Consider the following 14,852-nt stretch of genomic DNA (forward strand, 5'->3'; position numbering starts at 1 on the left):
AGACATACATCACATGAGTTATCGACAGAATGGAAACTTGGATCTGTGAAAGTCTTTAGGCACCCGTAAAAAAATAATGCCCTGCAATGTACCCCACAAGTAAATCAGAAACAGGTGGACAGTGGTGTTTTACAGTGATTAGTGCTTTTAAGTGCAATACAACATATTAGACAGCTGCACACTCATATAGAGATACGCAATCAAGTGCAAGACAAATGCACAGACATCTCAAAGTGCACAAACTCCAATTCATATCAGCTGCTGTCGTCCCTCCAGATGCCTTTTGATGAAAGTCGAATACTTTACAACATTGAATAGCACACAAACATGGACTAAAATAGATACGTGAGAGTATGGCATGAAGAAAATACATCTGTACAAATAAATGATAACATAGTAATAAATTGTCAAAATGAAACTAATTTTAGAAAACACATAATAATGAAAATATAAAAACTTAACACAAAGTTAGGCAATGAGTTTAGGCAATGTGTGTGTGTGTGTGTGTGTGTGTGTGTGTGTGTGTGTGTGTGTGTGTGTGTGTGTGTGTGTGTGTGTGTGTGTGTGTGTGTGTGTGACATTATGGTTCTTATCTGATCACTGCTGCGTTTTATCATCAAATAACTGACAACGCAAAATTTAAATTCCTCCAATGATTTGAGAGGTGAAACGTACGAGGATAACGTGAACGCCACATGCGTGTCAGCCAATCAGAGCCGCGTTCTCATCGTCAACAGGAAGCGGGGGAAGCGTCCTTGGATATGTAGCTGGTGGAGAAGCTCTCGCATCTTTCTGACTACAACAACTGTCAACTAATCGATAACGCCAAAGGGGCTAATGAGTAAACGATTAAAAGTGTGGAAGGTAAATACCTTGACCCTGAAGAAGTTATTCCTCGCCCGTTTAGCAGCTGAAGCTAGTTAGATGGCCGCAAGCTAATGTTTAAGTTGCCTAGATATTAGCTTCATTAGCTTCTTCCCTTCCCTCGCTGCCCCTCGCATTAACGAGCTAAAAATCCATTTGTTCCGATTACTGAAAACATGAATGTTGGTTTTGCTGCCGCACAAACTCGAGAAGTCGTGTTAATCTGATTAGCTGAGCTTTAGCTGAGTTAAGAAAGATGGGCACCCTTGTTTTGCCGTTCATCCTCTTGTGTCTCTACAGTAACCATGAGTACAACAGCTCTCATGGGAGGCCAGCTGATCCTTGAAGAGGACTACGATGAGAATTACATACCCTCTGAACAAGGTACTTCAGGGGTGATAAACCTGGTTCATGTCATCAGGCCTGTGATTGACTCACAAGGCTCAGATGATCTTAAAATAAATATGTGTAGAAACTCTCCAGCAACAGCCAAAGTCACCAGCATCTCTTAGGTGGTAGATGTATAACATTCATTGTGGGTGTTTGACACTGATAGTTATTACTCTATAATCCAAGATAATATTGGATACAGGGGGATAATGAAGGGTTCCTTCTGATTGCTCCAGTCTCACTTATCTTAATTCATATATTCATTCAGGGTCATTCCCTTTCTAATAACTGTCATTGTGAGCTGTTTAATCCACAAACCTACAACAGTGTATGATATGATGCTGTAGGGTTACACTTTGCTCTCCTCACACCCCTTCTTTTACTCACTATCACCAGAGATTCAAGAATATGCAAGAGAGATTGGCATTGATCCCGACAGCGAGCCGGAGCTACTGTGGCTGGCCAGGGAAGGTGTCGTTGCACCATTGCCTCCCGAGTGGAAGCCTTGGTAAGGAAGGCTGGGTAATGGAGTCATAGCAACATGTCCACCCACAGTGTCATTGTGTATCAGACATAGTATGCTACACAAACCCATGTGGACCACCATGTAAATTCTTATGGATGTAGTTTAATGTTGTTGCAAATGGTCTTGGTGATGCAAGCTGATGTCAGAATTTCATCTAAGCTGCTCCAGCGTTTATTTGAGTGTCATTGACAGAGTGTAGTGTTTGTGTCCTTGCAACTAGTCAGGGGTGAAGGTTTGTTTTTGATGCTTGAAACTGGAGGCGTGTTGCAACCTTAACAAAATCTCCAGGGACAGTTGTTAAGCAGCTGTAATTCTTTATGACCCAATACATTTAATAGATATGGTTCTGTAGTATTAGTATATAGAATTGGTTCAGCATTTAGTTTCAGGTGATTTCTCAACCTCTGGTGACGTCTCAGTGTTCACCTACCCATCTTCCCCTCACCCTTCCTTCCCTGTCCTCGATTTTTTTGGAGGTGCTGAAATAACACCCCCCCCTCTCTTTCTCCCTCACAGCCAAGACGTGACGGGGGAAATCTACTATTTCAACTTCTCCACAGGACAATCCACCTGGGACCACCCCTGCGATGAGCACTACCGCCTCCTGGTGGCCCAGGAGCGTGAGCGCACCCAGCTCACTGCAGCTGCAGGAGGCATGGGGGCAAAGAAGGACAAGGACAAGAAGAAGAAGAAAGAAAAGAAGGAGAAGAAAGAGAAAAAGAAAAAGGAGCCAGTAAAGACTTCTGGAGTCAGTGGTTGTTGTATTTGTCCACAGTTTTAATATTTTCATTTTTTCCCCTCACTGCCACATGGGGAGAGCAGAAGAAACTGCGATAAAATCAAAACATAAAATAGTGTAAAATAATATGTTTTGGTTTATTATTAGAAAGGTGGCAATGGTTCCTCTTTAAAAAATAACACAAGTAATGAAATCAGATAAATATTTTTTCACTGGTGCGTATTCATTGCTTACCTGGTGCGAAATCTTCATCGGAAAGTACATCCCTGACTCAGACTTGCTTTCAACAAATCCATAACCAACAAGTTGCTGATGTTTGAAAACTCTTGGTCGATTTGTTTACCTCTTTGGCTGTCTCTCTTTCCCTTTAGGCACTCACTTCAGCCTTGGGATCCTTACCGTCTCCCCTGGGCGGCCTGGCCCCTCTGAGAGGTCTGGATGCCTCTGGCCCTGGCCCACTCTCTGGATCTGCCCCTGCTCTTCGAGGGTCCCTCAGCAGCTCTGGTGGGCTGGAGCCCCTCAAGACTTCCCTAAGGGTAAGATCCTAGTGCTCTATGACAGACCGTTTGATGCACAGTAAATATACTATACATTTCTCCCTCTGTCAGGGTCCTAGAAGTAGTGGGACATCTAGTGTTTTTGGCAGCAGGCAGAAAGAGAGGGTGTCCCTTACTCTGCCTGATTTTGATGATGACGATGAGGACGACAAGCTCTCAGAAAATGAGGTATAGTTCATCCTGAAGATGATGAAAATTTCTGGTTTATCTGCTTTCATATTCTAAACTCTTATAATCGTCTGTTTTCCAGCTGAGTCCTCGCGGTTCAGACAGGCTGTTGAAGAACCTTCACCTGGACCAGGATGACCTGGGAGGAGGCCTTCAGTATGAGGTAAAAAGAACTATTTGCTCTTTACAGTACTCATCCTTTGTGACACACACCATTGTAAAAAATAAATAATATACGGAGAGAAATGGCTGCTGCTAAATAATATTTACTGCAAGGCTTGTACTGAATTATTTCAGGTAGAAAATCCTGTGATACGACTGATAATGATTCAATATGGATGATCATGTATTCACCCCAGAATATGTTAATTATTCAATGGTTTAATGTCTAGGCTGTCTTCCTCTTTGTCCTGCTGACCTCTACTGTCACTGTTACTGCTTTGCTGTCTCAAACTAAAAAGCAGAAGAACCTCCACCTGTCCGCACTTGCGGGCATCCAAAACCATGTCAATGAGGAGGGGCAAGGTCCTATCAGCCCTGAGCCTGGAGACTCTGCTGAACACTCAGTACAGGAGGTAGCAGAGGATTTGAATGAAGTGGAGGAGGGTGAGGAGTTGGAAGATGGGAATGCTCAAGAAGAAAGGGGAGAGGATGAAGGAGGAGGCTTAGTGGAGGAGGGAGGCAGGAGTGAAAAAGGGGAGGAAGGAGACGGGAAAAGCGGAGAGGAGGGGGATGAGATGAAGGAAGCTCTCAAAAAACAGATAGAGGAGGAGGAGGCGGCAGGGAGTGGTGAGGTAGAGGAGGAATGCTGTGAAGGTGAGGATGAAGAGAAAAAAGAAGGAGATGGCAGAGAGACAGAAAATATGAGGTGCATTAGGAAGGAGGAGGGAAATGAGGAAGAGGAGAATATGGATAGCGAGGAGGCTGTCGAGAGTTTAATGGAGGAGATAGAAGAGATGCATGAAGAGGTGCAAAAAGAAGAAGGAGAACAGGATTTTGAAGAAGACAGCGATGCAAATGTGGAGAATTTCTTTAAAAGTGATAAGGATGAAGGGAGCAAGGAGGACAAAAATGACAAATGCAGAAAAGAGCTGGGGGGAAGCATAATTGATGAAGAGGGGCAGAGTGAAAGTAAAGAAGAAGAGTCAGAGAAGGAAAAAGAGGAGGAGGTTGGTGAGAGCGAGGGAGCTTTGGATAGATGCTCCCTGAACATGACAGGGAGTGACACGGACAATGTAGAGAAATGTGCGCTGAGCGAAGGAGAAACCGAGGAAGGGATGAACGTTGAGGGTGAATCAGATGCTCAAAAATCTGCAGCAGCATCGGAGAGTGAGGGGGACGTTGTGGAGGTTTTTAAGACGGAAACGACTGAAGTGCGAATGGCAGACCTAGGCCGGAGGATGATGTTGAGTGACGTCAAAGCGCTCTCCCAAAAGAGAAAAACTCTGAAGTCAGAAAAATGCCTCCTTCCAGAAGAGGTAGGGTTCAGTGTTGCCTCTGTGCCTGCTGACTACCGCTCCCATTTTACTCAGTCCCACCCTGGCTCTGCTTTGACCTCTTCAAAGCATGCACGGGTTCAGGGCAGATCCCAGAATCCAACTCCACTGCCTTAGGGGCTGTCTCATCCTCTGCCTGATTCCCTGCCTGGATGCCACACACTGGAATATAAATTGGCCAAAGGGCAATCTATAAGAGCCCCTCAGGACTGGGTTGGACGGTTCTGATCCTTCTTCCCATTGGCAGTGCAGTCTGTTGTTGGTAGTCTATCTGCTTCTACACTGGCTATCTATTTGACAGTTTGCCCGCCATCTCATCGGCCTTGGCTTTGTGTACATATACACACCGCTTCTGTCTCGTGCTGTGTGTGTTTCTGTGTCTCTTTGAAAAGACAGTGCGCTTTGATGTGTCGCTTGTGCAGTTCTGTCACTTTGTTATTCATTCACAGCTGTTTCCTTGTGGATGAGTGTGTTTGTGTGTTTGTTTTTGCAGGAGTCTGAGACAGATAAAAACATTGAGGTGGATTCATCCTCCATTGATGTCAAGGTAGTTAGGTCATGCAGTGTGACACCCATCCATCACCATCCATTCATTTGTTCATTCACTCATTTATGCAGCTGTTATTTCTGTAATGTACTGGTTTTGTTTCCCAAAGCTCTCAGAGAAGGTTCTGGACATCAACGACCTGTCTGGTGCTATCAGTCCACTGGAGAAAGATTACAGTGAGGGAACAAAAGACAAAGAGGAGAATGAGGAGGGAGCAAAGACGAAGGCTTCAGAAGCTGCCAACAGGTGTCTTGTTGTTTAGTTTTTTTTCAGGTCGAAGTACCTTCTCTTGAAGAAGTGTGTTCTTATGTCCGACTGTAGGGAAGCCATTGTGTGAAAATTGTATGATTGTGTAACAGACTTGTGAAAACACCTGTCTTGGTACATTATATTTGACAGTGAGCAGCTTTACTCTGCACTTGAAGTTGTGTGCAGTGTTTAGTGACCTACACTGTGATAGTCAACTTCTTATATTAACATAAAAGCTGTGCGCTGTTGCTTATGTACTGCGCTCTGCAATGCTCACTCTCTCTCAAACACACAGACCTGTCTGGTTTGATGAGCCAGTGTACCTTCAAAACATCCTTAAAGTTTTTACAATCTTTTAACCCAAAATTTGATGTGCATCTTTTTTGTCAAAAGTAGTTGCAGTTGAGGAAATATGCACAACTTTATGGAAAAACATAGAAAATTTGTGTGCCATATTTTTTAACATTTACTTTTTCCTTGAAGTACTATAACACCTCTCTCTCCCTCTCGTTCTCTTTTTAGGTATATGCTGGCTAAAGATAGAGGCAGCCCTTTAGCCAACAAAGTTGACAGACTTGTCCTCCACCAGTCCAGCCCTTCACCCTCCCTCTCCAGCCCCTCCCACTCAGAGCGAAGTGGCGAGCTCCGAACCAAAGCCTCTCTGGGACTCCAGAGGCCTGAAACCGCCAGAGGTCGAGCGGTCCGCACATCCAACACCGAACCTGGAAATGCTGAAACCCCCTTAAAGACCCAAGACAAACCAATGGATGAAGAGTCAAGCTGGAGATTTAGGAAAGACAAAGAGGAGAAAGAGAGAGAGGAGGATGAGGAGGGCACAGAGAGGGAGGAGAAGAGTCTTAGAGAAGAAAAAGAGAAGGAAAGGGAGAGGAGAAAGACTGATCAGGAGGTAGAAGAGGAGAAGAGTCTTAGAGAAGAAAAAGAGAAGGAAAGGGAGAGGAGAAAGACTGATCAGGAGGTAGAGGAGGAGAAGAGTCTTAGAAAACAAAAAGAGAAGGAAAGGGAGAGGAGGAAGACTGATCAGGAGGTAGAGGAGAAGAGTCTTAGAGAACAAAAAGAGAAGGAAAGGGAGAGGAGGAAGACTGATCAGGAGGTAGAGGAGAAGAGTCTTAGAGAACAAAAAGAGAAGGAAAGGGAGAGGAGAAAGACTGATCAGGAGGTAGAGGAGGAGAAGGGGGAGAAAGAGAAGAGGATGTGTCTCCTCCAGGAGCAGCTGAGTAGGGAAGAGGCAGAGGAGGAGAGGAATCTGAAGGAGGAGAGTGAGGAAAGACTGAGGTAGGCATGGGAAGCATGTGGTCCTCAGCACACATTTACTGCAGATTCCAGATTACACCCCACCCACAAACCACATGTCACATCACATAAGTCAACACTCAATTCAACAGGTTTTCAGTGTATCAGAGTTTAACCGTACAAAGATTGTGTACTCTGCACGGTACTTCCCACTGTTGAGGAGGTTATTATCATGCGTAACATGAGGCAAATACACATTTAAGTGATCAAATGTTAAGTAATCATGGTCCTTTAGTCAGGTCTCACCAGGGCACATCTTCATTTGACTAAAATGTGTGTATGTAACACGTCTCCTCAGGGCTCTGCGGCAGCATCTCCTGTCTAAGAGGAGAGAGGAGGAGACCAGGCTCACTGAGGAGTCTGACAGGATGCTGGAGGAAACAAGAGAGTCTATCCAGAGGGAGAGAGAAAAACAGGAGCACAAGCTCAGGTCAGACAATAACAAAACAAATATGCACAAAAACAAATAGAGCATAGGTGCACTAGAGCATCCCTCCATCCATCCATTATCCATCCACCATCCATTAAGATGCATATACCCACAAACTTTTGTGTAAAAGAGTTATTAGAGTCTTGGCCGAGGAGGCTGAGTCACAATTGGACAAACTACCACCCCTTTGTTGCAAATGCGTAGAGTCCATCCATCCATCCATCAATTGTCTGTTTTGCTTGTGGAGTTGGAACTAAATTCAAGCTGACAGTTGGCAAGTCGCCAGTCAATTTAGAGTATCCAATTAACCTAACCCCAATCTGCATGTCTTTGGACTGTGGGTGGAAGACCGACTACCTGGAGAAAATCCAGGCGAGATGGGGCGAAGGTGTTTCGAGTTGACACTGTTAACCACTGCACCACTGTTTCACCGTGCACTGCAGAGCAGAGGCTCCAAAACAGCAGATCAGACAAAACAAGACAATCTTGCGACCCCCCCCAAGGGTCCCCACCCCTAGTCTGAGAACCACTGCACATGCACTGTCCAATTGTTCTGTGTAATTACCTAATTTAAGTTTTATTATTACTACACTTGTAAACATTTGAGAATCTCTACTGAATACAATAAAGCCTTTTCCAAATCAGCTGCACTTTAAGGAGTTTGCCTTCAGTATAACCCCCAAAATAACTGTCTCTCTCTCTCTCTCTCTCTGTCTCTCTCTCTCTCTCTCTCTCTCTCTCTCTCTCTCTCGCCCTCTCTCTCTCTCTCTCTCTCTCTCTCTCTCTCTCTCTCTCTCTCTCAGGGAGGAGAGCGAAGTCATGTTGAATGATTTACGAGTGACTCTAGAGGAGGAGCGAGCAGCGGAGCGTGACACGCTGGAAGCCCAGATGAGGCAGGATGTTGAACTCTTTAAGGCTGAGCAGGAAAAGGAGCTGGAAGCAGAGAGGAGGAGACTCCAAGGAGAGCGGGAGGAGCGACTGAACTCTCTGAAACAGGAGGTGAAAGAGGATGATAACCTGGCTCTTTTTGTCATAAAGTTTTTTATTAAATTTATCTTCTGCATCTGGCACGATTGCCTTGATTATACTTTTCTGCATGACTCATGAGGTTCATTTCACTGTAACCATTTCATGGTCATCAACTACACAAGTGAACACAAACATTTGGAACAACAAACAAGCAAACAAGAGCAAATAGCATGACAAATATCAGCATGTGCTGTTGCCCCTGTAGAGGGAATCAATAGTCATAAAGTTCAGTAAATTGCAAAATTCAAATATTGTCACAGGGGATACATGGAGTGTCTTGATTTAGGCTGAATGTTAGGTTGACATTTTTACCTGGATCCCTCGTTTTAAGGGAAAAGTCAACAAGGCTCTCTCACCTGGCTGTCTGCCACTCTGCGTCTACTGCAGAGTCATTTGATCCAGGAGTAAATGATGAACATATCATTCCCATTGCAGACAAAAGCCAGATGTGAATGGGTGTTAGTGGGTTTTTGGACCCAAGATCTTGTGTTACAGAAGTTTGTGAACAGTGTTTAAATTAAGTTGTGAAAAGTGTGATGACTTAGTTTATTCTACTTAACATTTTATAAAATTGGCTGGACAGAATCATTGCTCCCCCTGAGAAATAATATTTCCTCTTTCTAATATTTATATAAAAACCAGCTGGAACTTGAGCCATTTTGATGGTAAGTGGTGAAACTTGACTTTAGGCTCAATAAATGATCCGTCTAAATGTGTGTGTCTCTGTGTTTGCACCATTTACCGTATAAAGGTCAAAAGCACAGATAGGGGCAGGGAGCTGATGATGAGTCCACGACCCGAACAGCACCTGGCAGACTACCACCGAGAGGTGAGAGGACACACACACATACATTGGACAGAGTTACATCATCATCATGTGGAGTTCTGTCTGAATAGGTTTTAAGGCTTTAGGTATAAGTACATTATCAGTAGAACGTAATATTTTGTACTGTCAGCTGACCTTGTCTTCATCTGTGTAGCTCACTGGCGTGCTCCAGGAAGTGCGGGAGGAAGTGCAGCGGGATCACGAGAGGAAGCTGGAGCAGCTGAGGGGAGACCACAGGAGAGAAATGAACAACATCAGAGAGAATTACCTGGATGAGGTCAGAAGGTGTTTTTCATTTTACACTCAGCTGATGCATGTGCCTATCATGTACAAGTGGCTATCACAGGAACAATTAGATGTGTTGGAATGAACAGGCAGTATCTCAAAATTAAAATATAAGACAGAGGATTCAATTTTAATGGGTTCTTCTTTGGATCATGCCCAACCCCTCTACAAAATGTCTTCAAAATTGGTTAAGTTGTTTTTGAGACATTCTGCAGACTGACAAACAAACAAGGTAATGAAAACATGACCTTCTTGGCAGCAGTAATAAAGTGTTCATCAATTAACTTAAAGCAGCTATGAAGTTTCCACAGTTTGGCTTCCTGAATATAGGAAATAAATTGTTTTTTTTTTGCTGTTTAATGGAAACTTTGTTTGATTAGTTTGAACTTTGTGGAAAAAAAATCTTTCAGAATAGACCGGCAGCATGAATCCTAACTGAGTCCATGGAATGATTGCCATTCGTGGTAATTAAAAGATGTGTGTGTGTGTGTTCTAGGAGACCACAGAGAGAGAGCGCTTGCTGTCCACTCTGCAGGAGGACAGAGAGCGTCTCCATGCTTCCCACGCTGTCCAGCTGGAGAAACTGCGGCTGCAGCTCAATACTCAGATGCAAAAGATGCAGCTCACACACTCACGCAAGGTGAGGCAGCACAGACACGCAGATTTACTTATGATGCTGAACCTTTGGGAACATTACACCGCTTACAAAGTGCCACTGCCTCAAAAAGCACTCCTTTCCATGTCTTAAGCAAATATTGGAATACATTTTCAATCTTGCAAATGGAAGCATTATTCCATGTTGCATCAGTGAGAATTCAGTAAGACAGAAAGAATAAATCTGTCTTATTCTGCCTTGTAGGAGTCAGAACTGCAGGATCTGACAGATCAGTTGGAGCTGAAAGCCAAAGAGCTAAAGAGCCAGGAGGACACGCTGCAGATCAAGGTCTTGGATCCTGCACTTTCATGTACGATCAATCACTGACACTCTTACCTGAAGCACGTGGAATAATGAGGTCTTTTTATCAGGTAGTAGATCTGAAGAGAAGGAGGAAGAAGCTCAAAGATGAAGAAGAGGAGGTGGACGCACAGATAGAGGTGAGAGACCCTACTTTTTCTCTCTATTTTATGCACTCAACCACCCCATCAAGAGTATCAACCTTGTGTGTGTGTCTGTGTCTGTGCAGGCCTTACCCCGGCTGATCCAGGAGAGAGACCAGCTGAGGGTCGAGCTGGAGAGGATGAGAGAGGAGAAACATCATGCCCGAGAACTCGTCCAGAGAGCCAGGGAGGAGAGGGACGAGACAAAGGAGGAGGAGGAGAGGCTGAGAGGGGAGAGGGACAAAGCCAGAGATGAGAGCAGGAGAACGAAGGAGGACAAGGAGAAACTGGAGCGCAAGGTGATGCTGCTCGAGGAGAGATGCGACCGTCTCAGCCGCAGAGTCAGGTACAGTTCACCTACACGGGACTTGCACACCCTAAAGCAGCAGTTCTCTAAATGAATTGTCCACAATAGTAGCAACAAATAAACAAAGCTGTCAACCATCTTGACTTTGTGCATCCAGTGAGTTGGAGCAAGGTGAAGGAGCAAGCGCCACCTTCAGACAGGAGGCAAGGCAGGTCAAAAAGAAGGAGATGACGGCGCCCTCCAGTGACAGAAGAGACTCATCACTGCATGTAGAGGACCTGGATGACCTTCCTCTCTCCCCTGTACCCGACAGCCAGAGCAGCGTGGACGAGTAAGGAGAGATATAGAAAAGAAAAGTGGTTATTTAGTATTTACAGGGTCACATTTACTATTTGATTATTGCTTTATTTAAAATTTAAAAGAAATGATTGATTGTGGGGTTAAAGGTTGGAGGAGGTCTTATATGACAAACAGAACTTATAATAGAAAAATATATAATAGTAACTGGTTTATTGTCCATGAGAACACTGTATTAATGGGAATCTATGAGTGTGGGTCAATGTGTTTATCTACCTTCGGCCTACATTCATACCTCTCTTTGTGTCCAGGTTCCGACGCTACATCTCCTCACACGGCGCCTCCATCCAAAAAACCAAACTCTTCCTGGAGAGGGAGACGAGCCGGCTGATGGAGAGACAGGCAGCTCTGCGGGCAGCCCAGACCGGCTCCTCCCAGGACCCCAACCACAACACTGGGGAGACGGAGGAGATGATTAGAAGCCTCATGCAGGTGGGGGGGGGGGGGGGGTGACGCACACGTCTTGCAGAATGACAATTGCTGGACTGAATGGTGAGATGGGGTCAGTTGATTACCTGTTCCTTTTTTCCTTCGCTTCATCAGGAAGCCCAAAAAGTGGCGGAGCTGCAGCGGACGGTTCAGAGAGGGAACTCGCTCCTGCAGAGGAAAGAGGAGCAGCTTCAGCAGCTGGAGAGTTCGATCGCTGAAGAGGTCAGGAGAAAACATCTGGCTGGATCTGCAGTCATAACTTTTTTTTCTGTCAGTGTTTCATCTCAGTGGCCCAGTGCACGTTGCTCTCTCTGTGGCAACATTTTTTTGCTTCTAGTAACATACTGAGCTGAATTTATGTGCACCAAAGTCAAGTATGAGTTTTAACTTCATCACTAAAACGAATGGGAATTTGTATTTATTCTTTTTTATTATATTTCCAGTCGAACACAACCAGCTGGGTCACAGTATACGCACTGCAAAATATTCTCTCTTGTTGTTTCTTTCCTTCAGCCTCTGTCAGAGGATCTGTCTCGGCTGGTGGGAGAGAGGAAGGTGACCTTCGATCTGACCGAGTCGGACCTCAGCAGCACTGCGGACCCACCGGTCGGGACAGGTAACACGCACTGGTCACTGAGTGTAGAACACAGCAGCATTCATTTATTTACACTATGTACATTCAGATCTCTGAGGTTTGTGACGTTCCATACACTTGCCTTAGAGAGTAGTATTTTTTCAGACCGGCCTGTTATCTCATCTCTACACCTCTCTCTCATCAGGAGGTCATCCCACAGTCCCAGGCAAAGTCCAAGAGTTAGCAGAATCCCTGCAGCAGATCTCAGGCCAGCTCAACACTGTTCTCAGTGCACTGGGTTCATTAGCTCAGTGGCCACAGAGTGCCACACCTTACACAGCCTTCACTCTGCCTCTGTCTCAGCCTCTCTCCGTCCCAGCTTCCACTCCCACCTCTAATCCAGTCACGTCCCACATGCACACCCTGGGCCGCAGCTCCTTAGCCCCACCTCCCCCCCTTAGGCTCTCGGAGCCTTCGTGGAACTGGGCGACTGGGAGCTCTCCAGCCAACGCCCTGTACAACGCCCCCATCAGAAGCAGGCTGAGGGCCTCTGAGGACCTCATCAACAGCCGGTGGAGCCAGATCTTTCCTGGTATGATCCATTCTTCTTAGAATTGAATGGAGCAGCGATACATTTGTAATTGATTGTTGAACCTCAAATGTGGCTCTATTCTTTAGGTGCAGCTGTGGACCCAGTTGCGTCCAGCACCATGAGGACCAGCTCAGCCTACTCATCTTACACTCCTGTTAGGTAACATTACACCTTTCATCTTGATTACAGCGTATAGACACATCCTCTCTTTCTCAAATGTACTTACAATCTGTGACCTGTGTGTGTGTGTCTCTCTCAGTGAACACACTCACGGCCTGCGGTCCATACAGAAGTCAGTAGAGATAGATGGTCAGAGGCTACAGGGGATGATCGACGGCAACAAAAGGTGGCTGGAGATGCGCAACAAAGACCCCAGCATGTATCCTTCTGTCACATACATACACACACACACAGTTGTGTCTCCATGACCTACATTGACTTCCCGGTGACTCTAAAATAATTCAATATAGATAAAACTGAAAACATTTTATTCTTGTATTCATTTTTCACAAGTTCATTTTACAAGTCCCAACATTATGGGACTTTGTCTTCCTTATGGGAACAAAAAGCTACGATAGGTTCAGGGTTTACGGGGGATTGTGTGTCCAGGTATTATTAATATTGTGGTGAAACGTGTTCACACTGTAGGGATGAAAAAGCATGTCACCATTACGTTATCGTAAATCACTACATTTTAAGGTGAAGACATGTTTTAGGTGTGGGTTACGTTAGGCAAGTAGTAACTATGGTTATGGTCAAAATAAGTGTGTGTGTGTGTGTGTGTGTGTGTGTGTGTGTGTGTGTGTGTGTGTGTGTGTGTGTGTGTGTGTGTGTGTGTGTGTGTGTGTCTGAGATTATATTGTCACAGTCATTTGTCTTTGACTCCACTTTTCCAGACCTCTCTTCACTCGCTATCAAGCTCCGTCCTCGAAGAGCAGCCTGGTCCAGCTGGGCCTGGACGATAACAACCAGATCAGAGTCTATCATTACTGAGGACATTAGGACCAGTTCAGTCCTGTTGTACCGTGTCTGTCACTGAGGACTTTGACTGACTTTAATGACTGTGTCTGCTCTGAGCTGTGACGTTTACATGCAGGGCCTCACATGAGGTTCCAGGTTTCAATGTAAAGGTTTTCAGGGAAAGTCCGGCCTTCTCTGGTGTGATTGGAGGAAGAGCTGACAGAAGAGGATGTGGTACATTCAGGGAGCCACATGTCACAGAGGCCTGAGGACTTTATCCCCCTGATTATATATGGCTTTGAGCATCGGACCACTTCTTAAAACATGTTTACAGATCTTAGCTTCACGCCAGACCTGGGCCAAAAACATTTTAAATGTTCAGTTCACAACGATGTCAATGACAGAATATTCGGAGAAAAAATTCAATTTTGACAAAAATGTAATATTATAAGAATAAAGTTATAATAATTCAAGAAAAAAGTAATAGCGCCAATGTTGAAACGAGGAATGTAAGCATGTTGTTCAGTTATATTTTAGTATAAGATTCACAAACTAAATATTTAAGCTTTTGGCACGTCATTGTCACGCAGTGTCAAGACTTTGAAGAGATTTTACAAGAGAAGTGTTTTTGTAGTTTCTCAAGAAACTTACAGCGAGTTTAATATTTCATAAACATATTTTTTTAACCTTTTCTCGAAATATTATGACTTTATTCTCACAAATCTTTCTCTGCCGTGGAAGTCAGATGGGAGTTGGTTACTGAATGTTGGACAATCATAGAGAATCATCCTCATGTCTACATATGAAAAACGTCACACGTCTAATAATACTTTACTTTTAGTTTACATGTCTTCACCTCTCAAACATGGATCTAGCTCAGCGGGTGTCGTGAGCCATGACCACAATATATTGTGTAAATTCTGTATTTTTTTATGAAATATTTTAATAAATCTAGTTTTATATACATATACTTACAAATGTCCTGTGTACTTGATTTACCCTAGTGCTCTTGTCGTTCTCTTTAGGTTTTCTGTTATGAAGCTGCACGTTTGTGGATGATGATTCAAAGGTCACTATGGCGTCATCACTGAGCGGCCAAAAAACAGCAAAAGGAAAAA

General features: G+C 44.4%; 1 protein-coding gene across 4 annotated transcripts; it reads left to right on the forward strand.

Moving 5' to 3' along the window:
* The first annotated feature begins 723 nt into the window (after positions 1–723).
* On the forward strand, positions 724–14,704 carry LOC109634516 (centrosomal protein of 164 kDa). Of its 4 annotated transcripts, none has more exons than XM_069533935.1 (27): positions 724–864; positions 1,165–1,248; positions 1,651–1,762; positions 2,297–2,528; positions 2,891–3,055; positions 3,128–3,244; positions 3,327–3,407; positions 3,637–4,722; positions 5,234–5,287; positions 5,397–5,533; positions 6,059–6,829; positions 7,146–7,277; positions 8,081–8,276; positions 9,058–9,135; positions 9,287–9,409; positions 9,914–10,057; positions 10,277–10,360; positions 10,444–10,512; positions 10,602–10,861; positions 10,980–11,153; positions 11,431–11,611; positions 11,723–11,830; positions 12,122–12,224; positions 12,388–12,774; positions 12,861–12,933; positions 13,034–13,153; positions 13,671–14,704. In XM_069533935.1, exons 2-27 carry the CDS (start codon positions 1,170–1,172, stop codon positions 13,765–13,767), a joined length of 5,163 nt encoding a protein of 1,720 aa, XP_069390036.1. In that variant the 5' UTR covers positions 724–864; positions 1,165–1,169; the 3' UTR covers positions 13,768–14,704. The 4 variants fall into 4 exon arrangements, with proteins under 4 accessions (XP_069390036.1, XP_069390037.1, XP_069390038.1 ...); XM_069533936.1 differs by having other exon boundaries at positions 3,706–4,722; XM_069533937.1 differs by having other exon boundaries at positions 3,709–4,722.
* The last annotated feature ends 148 nt before the right edge of the window (positions 14,705–14,852 follow it).

This window comes from Paralichthys olivaceus, chromosome 11, assembly GCF_024713975.1.
Source record: "Paralichthys olivaceus isolate ysfri-2021 chromosome 11, ASM2471397v2, whole genome shotgun sequence".
Taxonomy (NCBI): domain Eukaryota; kingdom Metazoa; phylum Chordata; class Actinopteri; order Pleuronectiformes; family Paralichthyidae; genus Paralichthys; species Paralichthys olivaceus.

What these genes read in the sequence shown, in the direction of transcription:
- LOC109634516 (XM_069533935.1), top strand. Translation starts at nt 1,170, where the DNA reads ATGAGTACAACAGCTCTCATGGGAGGCCAGCTGATCCTTGAAGAGGAC. An exon ending in GAGGAGGCCTTCAGTATGAG is followed by an intron (nt 3,408 to 3,636) that starts GTAAAAAGAACT and finishes TTTAATGTCTAG; the next exon opens with GCTGTCTTCCTCTTTGTCCT. An exon ending in AGGACACGCTGCAGATCAAG is followed by an intron (nt 10,361 to 10,443) that starts GTCTTGGATCCT and finishes TCTTTTTATCAG; the next exon opens with GTAGTAGATCTGAAGAGAAG.